This window comes from Lagopus muta, chromosome 1, assembly GCF_023343835.1.
Source record: "Lagopus muta isolate bLagMut1 chromosome 1, bLagMut1 primary, whole genome shotgun sequence".
Taxonomy (NCBI): Eukaryota; Metazoa; Chordata; class Aves; order Galliformes; family Phasianidae; genus Lagopus; species Lagopus muta.
The window spans coordinates 179543713-179566673 of NC_064433.1; the positions used below are offsets into that span (position 1 = coordinate 179543713).

General features: G+C 39.0%; 1 protein-coding gene and 1 long non-coding RNA gene across 10 annotated transcripts in view; both read right to left on the reverse strand.

The window, feature by feature from the left end:
* Positions 1-22961, reverse strand: part of GRIA4 (glutamate ionotropic receptor AMPA type subunit 4) — a 224590-nt gene that overhangs the window by 77368 nt on the left and 124261 nt on the right. For all 9 annotated transcript variants that reach the window (XR_007377242.1, XM_048945677.1, XM_048946183.1 and 6 more), the window contains exon 4: positions 13935-14119. Coding sequence is in view for 8 of the 9 variants with exons in the window: in XM_048945677.1 (XP_048801634.1) it covers positions 13935-14119 (185 nt within the window). In the remaining variant the exon portion in view is untranslated. The remainder of the gene's footprint in view (positions 1-13934; positions 14120-22961) is intronic.
* LOC125694244 (uncharacterized) lies at positions 5618-9291 on the reverse strand. The gene is made up of 3 exons (XR_007377469.1): positions 9248-9291; positions 6943-7060; positions 5618-6165 (listed from the first exon to the last, which is right to left on the reverse strand). It is a non-coding gene; the product is annotated as an uncharacterized LOC125694244 (long non-coding RNA).

Below are 22961 nucleotides of genomic sequence, written 5' to 3' on the forward strand. Positions count from 1 at the left end.
AATATTTATGAAAAAAGGAAAGATTTTTGTAAGCATTTTCTCTCAAAGTTTGTTTCTGAAGGTATGTAATAAAGGTACACATCTACATATCTAGTTGTCCGTGCTTCCTTTAGTCAGTAGAAAGAACAGGCACTCAGAGGAAATGATTCATCTTATTCTGAAGTACACGTCTAAAATTAATTAGACAGCTTGTGCCCTGAAAGTGCTTATTTTTCTCCGCTGACTACAAGAAGAGTTGATGATGATTAGACCTGATGTAGGCACCTACATTTTATATCCCTAGTGTTAACTGAGATGAATTTCACCCTAAAAATGTTGATCACACAGACAGAGAAAAGAAAAGATGCTATACGCTTGCATTTTCAACAAGATTAAACACAATTCTGATTTTTATCACTCACGATTTAGGAAAAAAGTGCCTGTTTAAAGCTTCCACCTTTATCTCTTGAATTCTTAAAGGTGCAGCTTTATGGGATAGAAGTCCTTGCTACCTGACGAACCATCCCTCTTTATGTTGTACTTCTGCACTAAGATAAATTTCTAACAAGAAAAGGAACTTCTTAAAGAGCTCCACAGACTTAAACATTTTTCTTCTCTATCCCTTTAAGTGATATCAGTGACTGGAGTCTTTAAAAGAGATGAGACTTTGACCATAGAAGCTATAGCCATGAATTACACAGTAAAGACATGAGTGCTAGTGAGTCAGGAAAGAGTATTTTTTTCTTGTGGTAGAGCTGAGGAGTAAGGTTAAAAAAAAAAGAAACAGACATTTACTCCGAAAGAGAAAAAGAGGACTGAGATTTTGGTAAATGAGGTATCTTCCAGAAATCTTTTGCTATAGAAATTCTCTAAGTCTGGAGACACCTTAAAACACCACATGCCACCTTGTACATTCCCAAATTTGGCCAAAAGGCCAAGCTCAGTAACAATGCAGAGAAAGGACAGAGTTGTACTATCATCTCCATGACAGCAAGCAGCAAACTCCGTAAGATAGGGAGTACACAGCACAGGTGTTTGTGCTAGGGAGCTGGTATCCATTCCAAGCATGGTTCAGGGTTTTACTCTTCATTGCCACCAACTTGCTCCTTGGACACAACTCGCAATGTAAGCTAGTTCACAACTAAGGCATATCTTCTCATTTGGCATCACCCAGAAGAAATTGATGCATTCAGAGACCACAGGACACCCTTGATGTGAAACACAGCACAAATAAATGGCCACAATCAGGACATCCACTCCAAAAAGCACATTCCTGAAGCAAATTAAGATGCTGCATGTGCATGTGGGACAGGTGGCAGGCGCACTTATGGTGTGAGATTGGGCCCTGGGAGCCATCTTCATTTCAAAATGGAGGCCTTGAAGAGAGGCTGAGGTGTCACAGCCCCATGTGGTGGCCCTGCCATGGAGCAGCCCTGATGCGGCCTGCACCCAGCCCAGCACAGAGCCTGGGAGAGTCAAAGTATTAACTACTACTCACACTATTAGTGAATATTTTGTTTTAGTAAATGTAGCAACAGAGAATCAAATAAAATGAAATACTAAGGACATCAACTATCAGTGCCTTATAAGAAGCTAACACAATTTTTTTTTTCAAAGATCATTTTGTATGTCCGTCTTTAAGTCCACAAAAAGATGAACTTAGAAAAAATATAAAACACTATTATGCTCTATTGAAAATCACTCACATTATTAAATGCATTTGTGTGTAAGAACAGTGTATTGTGAGAACTTTTTCTAGCATGCCTTATCATGGAATCACAGAATCGTCATAGAATGACTTGGGTTGGAAGGGACCTCAAGGATCATCCAGCTTCAATCTCCCTGTTGCAGGCAGTGCCACCAACCTCTCCATTTAATACTGGACCAGGCTGCCCAGGGCCCCATCCAATCTGGCCTTGAACACCTGCAGGGACAGGCATCCACAACCTCTCTGGGCAGCCTGTTCCAGCACCTCAGCACTCTTATAGCAAAGAACTTCCCCCTGACATCCAAACTATAACTTCCTTCCTTCAACTTAAAACCATTTCCCCTTGTCCTGCTGTTATTATTCTTATCTTATTCTGATGTCAGTAATGTCAAGTGATAATTACAGTAGTCAGAATAATACTGTTGACTTTGAAGTGTGGTAAAAGCAGAGCCAGGGAGATCTGAATGAAACTTAGGCTTTATACACAACTTGGAACTTTTTGACTTTACCAAGCAACACTATTCGTTATATTTAGCTGAACAATAGTCTGGTTTAGGAAATGGGAACTATTCCATTATCAAAAAGAAGAAGAGGTCTAAGTGTCTGCTTTTATGCTCTCCCTCTTATTTGTTGTTTTTATTCCCTTCAGGACTGGTATGTTCACAAACTTTGATAAAGCCATTTACAGACTTACATCAGTGTCTGACCAGAGAATCAGACTCCAAGTTAGTCTCTGCCCTTCACTGCCACAGAAATGGATATTGCATATAACTCATTTTAAAAGAATGCTTAACTTCCATAGCATGAAATCTCTCTCATTATGTTTTCCAACAGATGAGGGTCAGTAAAGGTAGTGTGGAAAGAATTTCTTTTCAGTTAAATATCTTCAAAGGGTGATAGTTTTTCATTACCGGTGGGACTTTAAAAAAGGTTCTCCTCTTTGGAATTGTCTCACAATCCACTTCCTTAAAAAAAAGAGTACATGCAATAAAATGAAGTCTGTCTAACACAATATAAAAGGTCTAGGGACTTGTTAAAGATGGAAGACTGAGACTTGACCTGAAATATTCTAGCAGAAACAATGATGATATAAAGCACAACTGAAATGGGATTTTATAAAATATCTGATGCAAGGATAAATCTTTTACAAAGCTGTAAAAATGCCATTGAAAAACATGCTTAATTTTAAAGCCTATTGCTCTCAAAAGGGCACTATAGCTGGGGAGATGGTGGACAGTTAAAAGCCTAAAGTCACCACGGAGGGTAGGATGTACAAGAAGGTGATGAACAAAGCAGCAGTGTTTGTATACAATCTACATGTTTCTTCCTGAATTGTGCAGTGGGTGTGGAGCAGGCTGGGTGGCTGAACACCAGTGACACAGCCAGGGATGTGCAGAGAGGGAGAGGCAGGAAGAGTATGAGAAGAAGGTCACTACAAATCTCACAAACCATTTGTATTCATCCTTTGTCTTTGCCTATTTGTTTGTTCATGAAATGAGCTATTTCTTGGGTCCAAACCTCATCAGTTTGCGGCGCAGTGACAAAATGTATTTGTATTACTTTGCGGTGTGGGCCTATTACTGTGTGCAAAATCCCAGCTGCTCTGTAGAAAATGAACCTAGGCAGGGAGCCCCTGCTAACTGCAGGGTGAGGAAGACACTGGTAGCAGCACTGGCAGCTGGCTGCCTCAAAGAGCTATCAGATTACATCGACATCAGTGTTAGAAGCAACTCCATAGACCTCTAGGGGAAAAGCAAACAAATACAGAGGGACAGAAGTGATGAGGAGAAGGCACATTATGGAACTCTCCAAACCTTTTGGATGAAGAAAAGATACAAAGAGTGCTGCTCCTATGGCCCTGAAGCATCCTAAGTCCAGTGATGCTGCTTCTGGCCCAAATTAGTGTGCTCTGCATGCACCAAATTCTTTGGCTGATGATCTGCTTCCATGTTACTCTGTGAGAAGTACTAAGCCTACATTTTGTTCAACTAAATCAAAAGATGAACAGGGAATGTGGAGACAAGGAGAGACTAGGCAAGTTCATGGCACTTTCAACTCAAGGGATAAAGAAATCCTCATTGTGCAACCAAATGTAAAAAAAAAAGGTGAATCTCTTGATAAACACTTGTACATATTGAGGTGGTGATCCTCTATGCTTGTATACTTCAATCAGAGGAGATTGTAGAGGAATGATTGAGCTCATGTTCTGCTGCATTCATGTATCTGGTTAATTTCTGCTTCTCCATAAGTATTCTGCTTCAATTTATTATTCTCAATTAATTGCTCTAGATATCACTTGTAAAAATGTCAGTTGCCAGTTTCAGTTAGCAGACACACTGAAAATTAAGCTAACAAACAACATATTTTTTAAAACAGCAAAAATTACAGCTTTATCAATTTAGAAAGCTTCAGCAATCAAACATTGCTTTTTCAGGTTTACCATGCCAGTGGCAAAATACTGCAATCAGAATAAGAAGGAATGGAATACGTCAGTTTCTGTATTTTTCACTGCTTACACATTCATTTACTTTCATTTTGCCAGTAACTGTAATAATCAATCGTTCAAATGGCAGTCTGCTCCATCTCTCCCATCAGACAGATTTGGTTTGGAGTGCTAACACTACCATGGTACTTTCTGGCAGAATATCTCAAGACTTTCTTTAAGGCTAGGGAAGCTGAAGATCAGAGGTGGAAAACAATACATTGAAAAACAGAGTTACTCAGGCAGTTATAAACAGAGCCCAAGGCACCAAGCAGCTACTTCCCTTCCATGCTTTATAATACATATTGTTACATGCTATTAATTAGAGTTTATTGGCTTGTAATTTTTACAAGATTAACAATACTAGTACTTTGCTATGTGACAACTTTACACCTGTGTTTAATTTTTAGTATTACAAAATGCAATGAATGTTCTTTTTTATGATTATGTATAAATTCAGCTGTGTGCACTGAAGCATTAAACACATGCCAGATGCTGCACAGCAGTTTTCACCTCTGTATTTAAAGGCGAATACAGCCCTGGACGAGCAGAGATGCTTCATCTTGCTGACACAGAGTGCTGACAGAGCTGAGAAATCTACTGGGAAATATTCCACTTAGCTCCTATGTGGGAGGGCTGGAAAGAAGAAAAAGACTGGGATCAGTCGGTTGGGAAGTGCAGGAGCCAGACTGAGTATCTCTGACAGCAAAACTGAATTGCAATGCAAAATTCAGAAGATGCTGCTGCTTGCAGCAGACACCTTGGAAGACTTTTTTACACATGGAGTGCTGAGGTTTGAACTTTGTGAGATGGTGATGGAGGGAGAGGATGGAACTGCTATTGGCAGAAGAAAGGAAAGGAAATTCATTGCTGTTCTTCCAGAAAGGATTTATTTTTTTTTTTCCTGAATCAAGTTCTTTATATGGCAATGCATGTATTTTTTTACGCATACATGTATGTACAGACACAGAAGCTCTGGGAATGTGCAAATTAGGAATACCAACATGCTCTTTTGGAAAGGAGTAGACACAGAAATGCTAAGCAAATGCACTCATATCTAGCATGTACTTTTTGCCTTTACTTGGCTGTGCTTTGTATGAAGGTCATCATGCAGACATGGTTAAATTTAATTCCTACTTAAAATCTACCTAAGAAAACTATGAGAAATTACAGAGACTGCAGCAGAGCTTTCAGCAGCACGGAATGAGGAACCAAAGTTCTGGAGAAACAGGTGCCCTCTTAGTGAAGAATATTTTAGATACAGTCACTTGCAATAGCAATATTTTTTGTCCAGACCCTTCTCCTGACTCAGTAATGAGAGCAGGACAGGAAGGGCACACACAGGCTAGGAATAAGCTTTACAGGAAAGGTCCTGGGAATTCTGGTAGAAGAGAAGGCTCGGGAGGGACTTCATTGCAGCCTTTCCATATTTAAAGAATACTTATAAACAAGATGGATGCCAACTTTTTACATCATCTGGATGAAAGGACATGGGGGAGACATGGGAGAATCATTTGGAAGAAAGGAGATCTATTAGAAAGGGTTAGATATTACAGGGAAAATTTTCCTCAGGGTGTGCAGAAGCACTGGCACAGGGTGCCCAGAGAAGTTGTGAATGCCCCATCCTTGGAGGCATTAAAGGCCAGGTTGGATGAAGCCCTGGGCAGCCCAACTTGGTGGGTGGCAGCCCTGACCACAGCAGAGTGGACGGAACTGGATGGGTTTGTAGGTTCCTTCCAACCAAGCCATTCTATAATTCTGTGATATGTTTCTATGAGCCAGTCATGTATCATCACAACAACACCAACAACAAACTATCAGCCCCTTGGGATGCATTGCCAGCAGGTTGAGAGAGATGATCCTTCCCTTCTGCTCAGCCCCGGTGAGACACGTTTGGAGCGCTGTGCGCACTGCTGGGCTCCCCAGTGCAAGAGACATCGACACACTGGAAGGAGTCTGGCAAAGGGCCAAGAAGGAGTCTGAGGTCTTGGAGAACCTGATGGAAGAAGAGAGGCTAAGAGAGCTGGGACTGTTCAGCCTGGAATAAGAAGTCTCAGGGGACATGCATTAATGCCTGATGGAATGGTATAGGGAAGAGGGTACCTAACTCATCGTGGAGGTGCATAACAACAGAATAAGAAGCACTACGGGAAATCTAACTAGATATTAGATTTTTATTATTTTATTTTTTACAAGCAGGTAGTCAAATGCTGGAATCAAGCGTAGACAGGCTGCAAGATCTCCATCCCTGGACCCTGGAAGTGTTCAAAATTTGACAGGGGAGCTGAGTAATTAATCTAAGCTTGCCCCATTGAGAAGGATTTGGTCCAGATGACCTTCAGAGGTCTGTTCCAATCCATTCTGCTGTTCTATGATTGTTTGTGGAACAGATCTGTTAGCATCAGTATTTCACAGCCTGAATTTCACAAACAGATCTAAATCTGCCTAAAAATAAAACTCCAGTCTTCTTCCTGGTAACTTATTTGCTCTGTGGTATTTCATATGTGCTCCCAGCAAGAAGTTTGCCAGAAAAATAAATAGGGGACCATAAGAGTTAAATTTCAACTTCAGTGTTCATGTTTCTGGTAGTTTTGTTATATGATTTTGAATGTGTGGGGGTTTTTCTTGTTGATTTTTCTTTTTTTTTAATTTGATTAACAACAAAAAGCAATGGAAGTGGGCCAAAACAGTTATAATTAACAAATTATCCACTGCCATCTAAATAATTTTTACAATTTTCAACTTAATTGTAAAATCTATTTGGAGCACTGACCTCACTGTACATGTAGGCACATTTTTGAACACTATACAAACTGAAAGTTACAGCAGTGTCATCAGCTATGGCCGATCAAATGACAGTATGTGTCTCCAGTGATACATATTATTAGTGTCTGGAAAAGTAAAAAGAACAAATACGTGGTTAAACAGATGATACATTTGCACTGAAATCTTCAAAATGATTTTCTGTTGTTCTCCAAATCTGTTCACAAGTTCATCATTTTATTGCATTTCATTCTAGCTTGAAAGTTAGCAAATGAAGAAATAACAAAAGAAATCTATGACATGTATCTGCTGAAGGTACATTAATCCTGCTAACTAAATAGAAGCACATCTTAAAGAGTGACAGGACATCTTCTTAAATGTGTGCATTTTACTATGTATCCATAGTTATGCTTTTTCCAGATATTATTTTTTCACTACTGATCTGTGTGTCTGTCTATTAGTTTTCCAGGAAAATATCTTTTAACACACTGCGCACAGTGTTGGCTGTATTTGAAAGGAAGATCATGTCTCTAGGACATCATCTAAGATATCTAAGACACTTAGTCTGTATTGTGCTCACTATTACTAACAGAGATCCATCTGATTTAACCAAAGGGATAAGACAAACCCAGGCACTCAGCCTCCTGCCTGACAGCAGGCCACCCAGCACATGGGCACAGCCTGGTTGGTCAATTTGTGAACATTTCTGGTTAGCTATATAGAAAATGCTATTTCTTGCTTCTTTGGTAGTATGTGGGAGGGAGATTTTTATGGTACTGGTTGACAGTGCTAGACTGAAAGGAAATCAGCACCCACAAAACCCCAAGGGGGGCTTTGTCAGTCCTTACTTCTTGCTGTTCTAACAACTCTAACCACAGCTTCATTTTCCTATTTTGGGATTGCAAAGATACAAATCAAACAATTAATAAATACTAATCAGAATTTAAAAAAATACAACAATAAATGTTAAACAAACAACTAAGCCTGACTTGAAGCTGGGCTTGCTCATCCTGGAGAAGAAAAAGCTGCAGTGTGACCTCACTGCAACCTTACAGCACATAAAGGGAGCCTACAAACAGGAGGGGAGTCAACTCTTTGAAAGGGTAGGTAATGGCCGAACAAGGGGAAATGGTTTTAAGTTGAAGGAAGGAAGATTTAGGTTGGATGTCAGGGGGAAGCTCTTTACTATGAGAGTGGTGAGGTGCTGGAACAGGCTGCCCAGAGAGGCTGTGGATGCCTGTCCAGGTGATCAAGGCCAGGTTGGATGGGGCCCTGGGCAGCCTGGTCTAGCATTAAAAGGGGGGGTTGGTGGCCCTGCCTGCAGCAGATGGGGATGTGGGGGGTGGAGCTTGATGTCCTTTCCAACCCTGGCCATTTTACAATTGTATGATTCTATGACTTGTTGTTTTTTTTTTTTTTTTTTTTTTTTTTTTTTTTTAATTCAAATGGAATAGCTATTTAGTATTGCCTTAATTTGGTCTTTCTCAGTAATAAATAAAAACAGATTTCTTTTGTAGGCATATTTATTTTGAAATGTGAGTTCTGTATGTATATCAAACAGAAATTTAGTAACTACATAATAGGAAAGAAGTAATTATTTTCTATTTTTTTTTTTTTTTTTTTTTTTTTTTTAATAGATTCCCCTTTTATTCTAAAGCTGACCTGACTTCTGATTTTCAGTGAAGAAGCCAGAAATGCAAATACACTAACATAGAATGTGGGAAAAAAAAAAGAATGGGCATAATTAAGAGAAAAAGGAAAAATTCTTAGTGAAATGTGAGAGAAACACACAAGCCTGATTCTCACAATGCAGTTGATGCATAGTTAAGCCTGGACTTTTCAGCTATTGTACTGCTTCCTATAGTACTGGTGGATTAGTTGTATGAAATGGAGTCTCATTAATTGTATGAAATGGAGAGTCATCTGGAGTAACGCATCCAGGCCTGGAGCCCCCAGTACAAGGAAGAGGCAGAGTTCTTGGAATGAGTCCTGAGGAGGACCACTAAGAAGATCCAAGAGCTGGAGCACCTCTACTATGAGGAAAGGTTAAGGGAACTGGGCTTCTTTAGCTTGGAGAAGAGAAGGCTCCAGGGAGAACTCACTGTGGCCTTCCAATATTTGAAGGAAGCATATAAACAGGAGGATGGAATGGCTGCTTACGTGGGTGCATATTGATAGGTGTATAACCAAGATGTTATAATCACAATATAATTGTATATAATCAATAGATATCAAAATGTTATAATCGCAATATAATCAAGAGAGTAAGGCAAAGCAAACAAGGATCACAAAAGAGAATAAGTGGAAGAGCTTACCCTTGGGTTGAGCTCACTAGAAGATACCCAAAAGAGGAGGATCTCCAGAAGAGATCCTTCCCCTCTGGTAGCCAGCTCTTAAATAGGTCCAGGAGGGGTGGAGCCAGGCTCCACCCCTTCCGGCAGCACAGCTGAATTGCCTTCACCTGTGCTCCTCTGGCTGACTCATGGCTCACCTCAGGTGATCAATCAGAGGTTCAGGCCGTGACTCAGCAGTTCCCATACAATAGGACAAGGGGAAACGGTTTTAAGACAGGGGAGGTTTAAGTTAGATATTAGGAGGAAGTTTTTCACTCAGAGGGTGGTGACAACACTGGAACAGGTTGCCCAAGGAGGTTGTGGATGCCCCATCCCTGGAGGCATTCAAGACCAGGCTGGATGTGGCTCTGGGCAGCCTGGTCTGGTGGTTGGTGACCCTGCACATAGCAGGGGGTTGAAACTGGATGATCATTGCAGTCCTTTTCAACCCAGACCATTCTATGATTCTATGAAATAACATTACAAAGTTTTTAAAATATCAATTACATGTAGAAGAGATTATTCTTTTACAATTATTGTCTCAAAGCTTGCTGGGGACACAGATGGACAAGTCCAAGCAAGTCCTGGGCAAGGGTTGAGAAATCCTTTGTCTGGATAAAAGTGATGGACAAGTCCTGGGCAAGGGTTGTGAAATTTTTTGTCTGAGGCATTCAGATGGACAAGGCCAGGAGCAATGAGGGAGAGATAAGCTGCAGCTTAATGGCCAGAAGCAGTCTGCTGTGTGGACTTATCTCGAAGAAGATGGCCATCTCCAGAAGTGCTGAATGTGACTCTTACACAAGTGCCTAGGAATGCCACGATGGCAGAAGAAGAAGGATAAAAAGAAGAGCTACAATCATGATGTTTAGGTTTTCTGGCAACAAATTCCTCATGAAGAAGAAGGGGTTTCTGCCATGAGAAGCCTCACGACCTGCCTCTTCCTCCTGGACTTGATCTGCACTCAAACAGAAAATTTTGTGTGCTAATTTCAGAGAAGCACTTTAGAAACATAATTGGAAAGAAGTGACACATAAGCAGAGTTTTCCATCTCTCTTAGTGATTTTCATTCTTTGATTCAAAAAGAATTTTGCTGTGCTCTTTAAAGATCCCTTGCAGAACGTATTATGGCTCACTGTAGAAAGAGTTGTTGAGGACATCACGGTCCTTGACACAAGAATATGAATCACTAGAATTGTCTTCAGCTATATAAGCTGTATCTGTTATACAAAACTACGGATATGTCATTTTATCTATCTAGATCTTTGGTTTAGTTCCTTTTTTTCTATTCCGTCCTGCTAAACTGGAAATCTAATGGTAAGAAACTATCTCTAATTTCATGCAGGTAGGGAAATGGGACCTTTTCTCTCTTCCTAGTCATTTATGCAATAGAAATAGAGACTATCATAATTTTTTAATTAAAAATGTTCAATATTTTTATTTTGACTGTGTCAGAACAAATGAAAAAAAAAGGCCAGGTAAGTGAACTGGGGAAACACTTCATTAGCTTTAGAGAAATCATTTATAAGGTTTCAGAAAACAATCTGAGAAGCATAAAAAGTCCTCTGCAACTGCAAAATGTAGATGTGCTTTCTCCGAAATAGAAGCACACGTTCTGAAGTTCTGAAGAAATCTGACATGTAGCAGATTGTCATGTTATTGCTCTCCATGCTCCTGTGTGGCTCTAAGACTCACAATTTTGGGATGAACAGCAGCACCAGCATCAAGCCTTGTGTCTGGGCTTGTACTACAGAAAGGATAAGATGACTGAAAAGCTAGAGATTTTTCTTACCATTTGTGTAGTCTTTTCCACTGCTGTTAATAGAATGGAAAAGGGTAAGCAAAGAAAAACTTAGGGCAAAGGTATTGATGTTTGTGTTTGGTCTTTCATAGCTTGGGATTTCAGGAAGATGAGGTATGCTAAAGGTGTGTATAGAGGAAGAATCTCACTCAGAGATAACCAAAAGCATTTCTCACTATAGTGGTTATATGATATTAAGGAGTTAGGGTGTTTTTTCACTGTCCTGACAGCAAAATCCAAAAAAGAGCTAAAATTATCTTGGTACACTTGAGTTACGGCAGATTTTTGAGAGTAAGTGGATGGCTACTGACTCAGGCCGAAGATACTGCTTGTCTCACTGAGGAATCAAAGGAATGAATCAAAGCAATTATGACCTTGCTCAAAGTGATGCCTTTTTCCAGTGCTTAAACTCAGCCATGCCAATTGGCACTACTACAGAAACCAAGTGAAATGTTTCTATCAACACCAAATATCTCTACTATCAACCAGATAATGTGTAGTCCTGTGTGGGGGAGCATGGCTAAGGAAGAGAAACATAGCATTATTGAGAAAACCACGATAGTGTGGCTTGGCAGAAGCCTCAGAAGGGAAAACTCAAAACTTGTTGTGGGCAATCCAAGTAAATTAGATGTAAGTACCTGAGGGTAGGCATCTCCTGAATTTAACACTTATCCTACCATCCCTTTCTAGAAAATATCAAAAAATCAGCCTCACTACAGAAATATAAAAATCTGAAAGGAAAACTATATAATAAAAAATGCACATGCTGGCTTGTGCACAGTTCTGGAGTTTGGATTTCAGATACATTGTTGTGATCCAGAAAAGAATGTTCCATGAAGACAGACCTCAAATACGGAGTGGGTACAGCTTCTGCCATGAATCAAGGCACATGGAGAGGTGAAAATTCAGAATAGCTTATTTCTTAGGTAAAATTAATCCTATCCAAATTAGTCAGTAGTCAAATGAATGACTTTCTAAATGTGTTTGTATGACTGGCTAAGACACAGGAACATCGTAAATTAGGTATAACTCCTACCCTTGACTATCTCAGAACTGTTAATGGAAAGAGGACTCTATCAGCTTTCAGGCTTACCCTGCAGAGGCATTAGCCAGATTCACAGTGTCTGACTCACCCCGTTGAGGACAAGCACTGCTTTTTTTATGGCTTGTCATAATGCACTAAGTGCTTATTTTAGGTAGGTAAAATCCAGACCTCTATGAAGTCAGAGGAGGTCAACACCTAGTTCCATTAAAATCAATATCCAGTCCAGTTCTGAATGATCTGAACAAAGAGCACAAGGTTACGCTCAAAAAGAATTGACTTTGCAGGTGATAATCGAGAAAAAAAAAGAAAAAAAAAAAAGAAGAGTAGCTTCAGGAAGGAAATAAAATGCATGTCTGAGATCAGTGAGTTCTGACTGTGTGTCAAATTACTTTGTTGCCTGTGCAACTGAGTGCATGCTCAGTGCATATACCTACGTAGGATGGTGGAGGTATTCTGGACTCCTGGTAATACAGCATATTTTTTCTAATTCACATTTGCATGCTGTGTGAAAGAAATTATATGCATATAAATCCACACACAATAAAGCTGAGGGGATAAATATTTTTCTAAATATACTTTAAAAGACACTCAAATGGGTGTTCTGTTTTACTGCAACATAGGCTGAACCTGGGGAGATTTTCATCATAACTATAGAAAGCATGTGTTAAAATATAATGGCATCACTGACACAAAAAATGGGCAAATGAACATCATAGCAATACAACATCATCTATTTTTCTCCTGGCAACAGTGACAGAAAAAGTCCTTTCTAAATCAGCCATACGATTAATTCTCAGTTTCTCTATCTTTTGCCTTTAAAAGAAAATGTGATGCTTATATGTCTGTGAGGATTACTTTACATGCTTTTGTATCACAAATGGCATTTTTTAATTCTGTGATTTCAGCAGCAGATGCATCAGGATCCAGTGTGAGCAGCGCTGTGCGGGCCCTGCTGCCAGCAGATGGCAATCCTGTCTTGCAGGTCCTGCACTGCCAGTGGGCAGCGAACCTGGCCCCTCAACCGTGGGATCACTGAGGAGTGGATAGGTGACCCTAAATTACTCTCCCATTGCTTTACAAAATGCTCCTTTCAAGGAATTATTTTATTATTTTCCAGTATTTAAGACCTCATTCAAGCACTGGGTAAAGACAGGTCTATATGCTGGAGCAGATACTGCTCAGTGCAAGCTATCTGTGTGGAACAGTGTTTTCTTTACATAACAGCAGCTTTCTGTGAATAACTCATGGAAGATCTTGGCCTTCCTTCTCAGTTCAACAGCACCTATATCCTGCTGTTCTCCATGTTCATACACAACCTCCTAAGGTAATAAAACTATCAGCTTAAATATAAACAACAAGCAGTAGAAAGCATTTTATAGCTAGAAATACATGATCTTGTGAATTGCAAGTAATACAAGATTCAAATAAGCTTTTTTTTTTTTCTTTCTTTCTTTTTTTTTCTCAAACACGATCAGTTTTTCCCCCTTAAGGTGCAGAAGGAGGGCACCATGATGATACAACAGCACTGTGCTGCTCTATCAGCCCAAAGGCCCCAGCGTGGGACACATCAGGCAGGGAGGTGCTGCCCACAGCCCTGTGCAGGGAAAGGGGCTCAGAGCTCAGGCACTGGCTGCTGTGATAAGAATCGTACAGGAAGGCAAACAGAGTGTGCATGTGAACCTACAGATGTCAGCCCATGAAGATAAACCAAAGGGAAGAGTAGGCAATCTCATTTCCACTGAGAAAATAAACAAAAAGCAATGCACAGTGTTATCTCATTTGGAATTTCAGTAATGTGCTTACAGAGACATTAAAAGGAGTGTTACCTGTTCTAAGAGATTCTGCAGCCTCTCTATTTCACAGTCTATTACGAATTTCTTTTCTTGTCTTCGGTCCAGGTCTTCTAAAAGCCGCCTGTAGCTGGCATCATTGAAATTCTCCACGCAGATGGCACTGACTTGCCAGCTATTTTGTCCTGCTTTTTCCATAATAGCTTGAAGTATTGAATAACCTAAAAGAAAAGGATGCAATATACTAGTAACACAACAGTTGTTTTTTATTATTATTAAATAGGAATTGTTCTTAAACAATAAGATGTCTGTTAATATTGGCTCCTGCAGGGAGAGGAATAAGATGAAGTCTGTATCCCTACCTATGTTATTAGCCATGATCAGAGCACATTATGTAATTAATGACAATTACAATTGCTATAATCAGAACTCTTGGAATGATGCTCAGTATTTTGGATAAGCCACATTTGATTTATACATATAAATTCATCCTGTCAACCATTCAGTTTCCCAGACTGGTTTCATACAAACTTATATATCCACACCTTTCTCATGATACCACAAAGAAAATACCAGAGTCCACTCATTCACCAGAAAGATCTGTATACTAAAAAAGCAGAGTATTAGACTCTGAGATGCTTTGTTGTTTGTTGTCAGTGGACTTTTTGTTTTTTGAAAACATTTAAGCCAAGTGACTTTTGATGCTTCTCAATAAGAATTTACTGTCTCTTGCTTTTATACATAGGAGCAGAAAGGTGTGTAACTGAATTCTTTCATGCAGAAAAAAAACCAGCACCCATTGGCATTCATCAGCTCTTGCTGAATGTTTCTGGAGAGCAAACAGTGGCTGTGAGCACAATGAGGCAGGAACGGTGAGTTTCAGCAGTGGTCATAAGGACACCTGCACTGATGCAGATTGTTATGAGTGCAGCATGCAGGCTCTTGTTCATTGCTGGTGAAAATGCACAGCTAATGGCAGTGACTGCGTTAAGAAGTAGTGCTTTGCAGCTGACAATTTGCTCTATCAAACAGTGTTACTGTACTCTTTGTATCTGCTGTAGTGTTCACGGAAAAATAATAAGAAGGCATTACTTTCAGAGTAACTTCCGTATTTATGCCAGTAAAGATATGTGTGAATAAAAATCACACTGATCTATTTCAGTGATCCTATATAGCTTTAATCGATGCATGCAAAGTGACTAGAGGTCAACAAATGAAGGGCACCACGGAGGCATTAATTATTACTACTGCTATTTGTCATTACTATTTGATGCCCCCACTGTCATCTGTGAGTCCATTCACAGGCAACAAAGGCAGCACCTGCACCCAGGTCTCTGCCTGAGCCCACAGGGCAGGCTCCCTGCCCACGACCTCCTGCCACTCCCCTCAATCCTAATTTTTCTCACTAGAGACACGCAGCACAGAGGCAGGAGAAGAGCTTGAGCCTACACTGGACACCTTGCACATCTTGCCCTGACTTGCCCAAGCACTTCCTGAAGTTGGAAGCAGGTACTATCCCATTTTTTATCTAAATGGGGAATTAGTATAAAGCAAAGAAAGTTTCACATCTCGGATCCAGAACTAATATTTAAGAAAAACAAGGACGGGAATGTTTGTTGACAACACATTGATAGAAATGATACAATCAAAGAAAATGCCTCTGTCCAGAATCAAAACACACAAAATTTTAATTGCTATCTGGTTTTTCCCACTATCTTCGAAAGATTTCATCTCTTCAAACTCTCATGCGATGACATGGATACACTTGGTGCCTTCCTTCTCTCTTCCACAGGATGATCCCATGCACAGGCACAGGGATCCCCAGCTGTTATTGCAATGCACTTGGAGGCATCACTGCATGGCAGGCTCCCCGTGAAAGATATTGACTGAGAATCCCACAGATTGCAAGATGGGCCTTGTGAGTTACAGAAGGAGTATTGTGAGTGTGCAGTTGTTAACTGATAAAGTAGACCAACAAAACTACCAAACACCAGGCTTGCTACCCAGTAAAAGAAAATCAGATGCTCTTTTTTTTTTTTTAATCAGAATATGCAGATTTTAGGACATATGACACTAATTCTATTGCAAATTAGGAGTAGTTATTTTCTCACTGGCTTCTATGGCAATTGCAGTCCTTGAAGTGTTAACTTAAAATCTGTATCTTCTTGTTATTTAAGATAAAAATGCAAACACCTATAATGAAAACACAAATTGTGTAATTTATTTTATCTTATAAATCAGACATTCAATTTACAAAAAAAATGTTTTACCTTAGGAAATGCATTCAAATACTTCATGCATTGACTGATAAAGCATTTCTGTACTCAGCATATATTTTTAACCTGATGACTGCTATTTTTTTCAAAGAACCATGCAGTTTTCCTGTTAATTGCTAGATAATTATTCTGCTTTTCCTGTTGCTATATTCAATCTCCTTTTTGTCTGTAATTATCTCTGCAAATCATGATGTGATTCTTTCCAAAACATTGTATTTCTTGCTTCATTTCCTATTCATTTCCATATATAGATGTACATTAAGACTACTCCAGTGTTATAGGGGTTCCTGCTTCATTTACACTGTAGCTTTGACTTGGTCTTTGCTACAAAGACAGTCAACATTTACGTAATTCAGCTTCCTGACACAAATTAACATTTTCTTTGATTCAGAATGAATGGTGTTTGAAAGAGCAATTGACATCCCCTCATTCCCCCCTTAATTCATTTTGACAACTTTACTGAGATGTGTTTTGATCAAACTGGGAGTTTATCCCAGTGTAAAGCATGACAAATATCAGGCAAACACAAAGAAAAGCTTTTCTTCTACCTTGGATCAAGGTTTGACTTGCCATCTTTCATTAGTAACTGCCTCTATTTAGGCATTTTGGGCTTCTACAGCTTCTCATCAGTAGCTGGCACTCAGACATGGGTTTTCACGTTAGTATATCTTTCATGTAGAGCATAAAACAGGTCATCTGACTAACTGGATATAGCACACATCTCCATAAGATGTGAGGGATTCCAGTGCAGGTAATTCTTAGCACAGTTATATATTCAGTGCACAAGAAGAAATTTTAATAAAACAGCCTGACAAGGATGGAGTTTATGCAGAATGAATAAAGGCAATGGGTCGGATAGGTCAGATGGCATCAAAATTACATATGCAGAGGAAAATCGCTATTTGTTAAAATAATTGGCAACAGCCAAGAGGAAAAAAAAAGTTTTATGTGATGTTGTAAATATACAGCAAAAAAACTGAAACTACCCCACAATAATACTATCAATACAGAAACTAAGTGCAGTGCTTCTGCTTAGACAAAATTCTTAGACTTCAGAGATGTGTTTGCCCAAGCAAAGACATCAGAAATGAATCGTACAGCTGTGCTCCGAAAAGTATTTGTTTTCTGGTTATCTGCTGTTTATCCTCAGTTATGTCACAGACAGATAAGTGATTCATTTTCTGGATGTTTAGTGATTTGTGTAAATTTCATTCCATGTATTGTGGAATATTACTGCCTTCACAAAAGCAAACTAAAAAAGAAGCTAACTCCTGTCATCTGAGCAACACAGTCAATGTTTTTTTATTTAAACCACTATTTTACAAAATGCTTAGGTCCACACCAAGAAACAAAAGAAAAGGAAGTTGTTAGAGACATATATAATAACCTTTCCTCACCAATTCAACCTTCAAATCCAGTTAAATCATTAGGAAAAAATGCAAATTACTTGATCCAGACATAACTGGTTGAAGACTGGGGGTCTTTATCAACAGAATACCTGCCCTTCCAGCAGTTTGATTATTTAAATTAGGAAATCTGAACAAAAAAAAGTATCACTGAAATTGCTTGGAAACACTGTTGAAGTCTTTCTTAAATGCAAAGATTCTATATGCAAGAATATCTTCTCCTTTTTTTTTACAGGACTGTGATCCTATGGAATTTTCCTCTAATGACCTGCAAGGAGAAGTCTGCCAACTGCTTTTGTGGGTCACTGCTCAAATGCAGACTCTTTTGACAACTGCTCAATGTTCAGTAATAGCAGCTCCACTTCACTACCCTGGAATCAAACCTGAGACAGGAAAAGTCTGCAGTGAACAGGGATATCAGCAGCTCAATCAGGTTGCTCAGAGCCCTGACCAGCCTGACCTTGAGTGTCTCCAGGGATGGGGCATCCTCTCTGGGCAGCCTGTGCCAGTGCTTCAGCACCCTTTACTGTAAAAAAGTCTTCCTTATGTTTAATCTAAGTCTCCCATCTTGGAAGTTTGAAGCCATTTCCCTTTTCCTGTCACAGCAGAATATCTAAAGAGTCTGTCCCCTTCTTTCTTACAGCTCCCCTTTAGATACTGAAAGGCTGCTCTCAGGTCTCCCATGAGCCTTCTCTTCTCCAGGTTGAACAGCCACAGCTCTCTCAGCCTATTTACTTCTGTTCTATGGTGAAGTGGAGCTGTGATAATCTAACACACTACTACTGTTTTCCAAATGGATACTTGACAACTGTCCGGTTGAAAAACAAAAAGAAACACAAGGAGTTGTATCTTTCTTTTCCTGTAAAATCAGACTAGACAACGTTTATCTCCAAAAATTTACTTACTAGGAACAATACTGCAGCTAAGTACCTTGTATGTTTTTAACCCTACTTCCCTCATTCCCCATTGCATTTTTCCACTGCAAAATGCATCAATCATAGAGAAGCAATGCCAGGTGTGCACCTGGCCTTATGTCTGTTTAAAGAGAGATTAGTAATTCTTCAGAGACAATCACAGACACCTGCTGGAGAACAAAGTGTGCAAAGCACATTGTAAGTGCCTGAATTTGGGAGTCCAGGCTTTCTCCTTGCCAGTACTGCACTGCCCCATCTTTACTCTTCCTGCCCCTTCCCTCCAAGTAGCTGAAATCACGAGTCATCTTTTTCAATTATAGAAGTTCAGTAGTCCTTCAGTGCTTTTATTTGTCTTCTTCTGCTCCAGCTAGGCTTGCCCCCATTCAATTTCATTTCAGTAGTCAGTGCCTTAATTTTATTTATTTCCATTTAAATGAAAAGGAAAATCTGATACCTAAATCTCAGTGTGTTCAGAATAAAATGATCAGAGAAACATTTCTTGATTTTTTTTCCTGCCTGAAGGCACATGGTTGGCTTGTTTCCTTTTCTTTCTCTCCATTTCTTTTACCTTTTTGCTTGTTTGCTTTCACCAGCAATATTTCAGTGATCAATTACAGAGTTATAATTAGAATTCTAATAACTTTCAACTTCCAGAAACCTATTAATTCTGGGAAATCTTTTCTGCTGTCCCTCTAAGTGGATCCAGTTGTTGCTGATGGGTTTGCCAAGAGTCAGCCAGCAAAGTGGCCGCTTGCTCTGAAGAACAGCACCCCAGTAATAAATCATGGTAGGGGATTATGGGGCAGAAAATAACTTAGTATTAATTTTCTATGATGCACAGTGTGCACTGTTTATATATTATTACTGTTCTTTTCTTTTCTGACAGTAGTGACTGACACAAGTTAGCAGGTTAATGAATTTAGGAACAACACATGCAGTGTATTTCTGTTATGGCCCAAGGAGGAGAAGACAGCTCTGCATAACACAGACTTTTTTTGTCTTTTTCAAAACAGACATTATATACTGCACATTGCTGAAATGCAAATACATTTTTTTCTAGTCCACGTAACTTTCCAGCAAGAACAAAAATCCAGTTGTTCCAAAAACTATCTATGATCCCTCAGCTACAGAGGCTGAGACGCTGGAGGTATTTTATGAAAGTGACATCAGTCTAATGGAATTCATACGAGGATCAGTGAAAGAAATGCATTTGTTGTAAATCCAACAAACAGCAGAAGTGGAGAATAAATGATCAAATCATTTGCCATGGATAAGCCAATATAGATGACTATCAGGGTTGGATTCCTGTTACTTAAAGCTAGCTGTCTATAAAAGAAGGTGTATAAGTTAATCATTCAGGCTTCCACAACAGAGATGGATCTCCCATAAAAAAGGTTTTTTTTTTTTTTTTTTTTTTTTGTCTTAGATGTTTATTTCAGAGGTGCTTTTCTATTCTACAGAAAAGGAATCTGGACAGGAAGCTTAGTGAAAATACCTGCCATTTATACAGCCTAACCCTGGCAAGATTAATCCTGACACTACAGTGATGAAACCCATACAAATAATACATAGTACAAATGATGCATGATTGTATTGGATGTGTTCCTCCAGTAATTACAAACATTCACATTCATTTGTATTTTAGTTTTTCCTCATTACAGTTGATATCTTATTATTAACACATGATCTTGTTTTATTTTTTATTTTATATTTTTGGCCAGTATGCAGCTTCCTGAACTGATATTTATAAGCTTAGACATACAACCTTTGACACATGATTACTCATTCACATGCCTGACCTTCTCCACATTTAAGCTACAGCCAGATCATTCAACACAAAAAACATACAAACTAGTTAAGTCAGATGCCAGAGTAAAAGCTACAACTAGAAGTGAGTTCTGAGTCCTTCTTAGGTCTAATTCACTGAATTGACAAAAAGATTGGGAAATAAGACAAGGAGCTCAAGAAACAATCCCATCTATTCCTCTCTATCCCTCCATCCCCAAAGGCAGATGAATTATATTTAAATCAGTCTAGACAGGTATCTTTGTTTGTCCTTAAAAACCTCTAAAGAGGAGCTGTAGCTTCCTAGGTAATATATTCATTGCTTAATTATCCTTATCACTAGGAGATGTTTCCTGAAGTCAAACTTAAATCTCCCCTGGCACAATTTAAAGCCACTCATTTCTGTTCTACCCTAGTAGATGTAGAGAATGGTTTATTCCTGTCTTCTTTAAAGCAATCCTTCACATAACTGAAGATTGCTGTTTCATTTCTCTTCTGCCTGCTCTTCTCTGGATGAAACATGATTTTCAGGCTTTTCTTGTGGAACATGTTTTAGTCTAGATTCTGGCTATTTTCTTTCCTCAGGATGGGCTGCAATTGATTCACATCTTTCTTGAAGTGCAGTGCTGAAAACGCTATGTATTTTAAACACACATTCTTAAGCAGACACAGTCCCTTCATTTTTTTTAATCATCTAAAAGTCAAATGTTTTCCATATTTTTTTCATCTAAACCATTAACAAAGACACTCTGAAAAACTGATGCCAGAATAGGTCACTACCTGATACTCCCTTATTTGACAGTGAACCTCATCTACATTTTTCTGAGTCCAAGCATGATGATTGTTTTGTCGTATTCTAGAAATTCAATTGAGACAAAATTTCCTTACCTCATTTAGAAAAAAATCATTTAAACTATTCAAAAATTCCTACTAGAATGAGACACCTATTTTTTTCAAAGTATATAAAATTTGCTAGTTTGTATACGAATGAAATTTGCTTGATCCAGCATGACTTGCCCCCAATAAATCCATGTCAGTGTTCATTTAGTCTTCCAAACTCTACATAGTTTTAATTATATATGTTATATTACATATGTTATGTTACATACATACGTTATGGTATGATGTAGGTTATGAACTATGTCACCATTACTGTCAGTGATCAGGATAATTTTATTGCAGATGGATCTGAAATGAAACCGTGGAAACAATGGATCACATTTAGCCATTGTCTCTACTGTTGTCTGCTTCACAGATTTCAGAATATATGATGACAAAGGAAATTATCCTTATGATCTGAGTTTATGCACCTTGACTCACTGATATCTATGACCTGGAATAACTTCTCAGTGTTGTAAGACACCTCCAAAACAAGCTCTATCAGTTGTCTGTGGTCAGACTTTCTGTCGTTCTCTTCCTCAATGCTGCAGAGAGCTGTGCACGTATAACATTAGCTGAAGTGTGTAATAATTTTCTTTTCCTGAGATGGATATAAGAAATGGTGTTAGTATGTTTCAAACACAATCTTTTTTCCAAACAGATCTTAAGAGAAACAACAGCATGTAGATTACATGCTTTCAGCAAGTAAATGGGAGGTGGCCTGGCCATGGAAATTCATGATCAAAGATTCAGGCAGTGTCAAGTCCCATTTGTGCAGTACCCACTCTGTAGCAAAGTGTTCCCCTTCTTTGCATTTCAGACTTCCACCTCTGTGTGAAATACGCTGTGAAGGTTTTTCATCAAAATGCCATGCGATAAAGATGATGGAAAAGTTGAGAGGAACTGCAGAGAAATCTTGGTTTGGAAGGCAGTCTGACAGCTGCCCTTGTGCTCTCCCAGCTCTCAGATGTCATTACCATTCCCACATCACTATGTGACTTCAAAGTAAAACTGTAACACCGAGACTAGTAACATTTTTAATGACCACATACAAAGAGATGAATACATGTGAGCATAGTTGCAAATATATGCTAAGCACTATTATGTGTATTATTAGCATTTTACATTTTCTTTCCCTGAGCTATGCCAAAGGGCTCAGTTACAACAGAATCAAATAAGAAGTGTTAAGCTCCTCCAACGTTTACAAGTAGTAATGAATAAAATTTCTTAAATTTTAGCAAATTCTTTCTTAGAACTTTGAATGCTAAATCAGAATTTATGTAATTACAGAATAATGAGAAAAATGTAAGTCTTAGGCTGAAACAATAAGCACTCACACTAAGAAGCACGGTGCGCTTGCAGCCTGGAAGGCCAACTATATCCTGGGCTGCATTAAAAAGAGGAGGCCAGCAGGGAGAGAGAGGTGATTGTCCACCTCTTCTCAGCTCTTGTGAGGCCCCATCTGCAGTACTGTGTCCAGGTCTGGGGCCCCCAGCACAAGGAAAGACATGCAGCTCTTGGAGTGTGTCCAGAGGAATGAATTGAATGTCTTTGCAATTCTGGCTTTACAGTCATAGATATGCAGACCTGAGCAGTTCCTTTGATGATGTAAGATAGCTAAGGTAACATTGAGATACTTGAGAGAGACATGGGGAAGAGGAAGCAAAGAATGGTGTGATTTTCAGTCTGAACACTGCTTTACTGCTACATGACTAAACCTCTTTTTTAGTCCACATTATAAAAAATAATGGTAAAATATATGTTCAGAGAAGCAAATCAGAATGATTTGAGGCCAATATATAT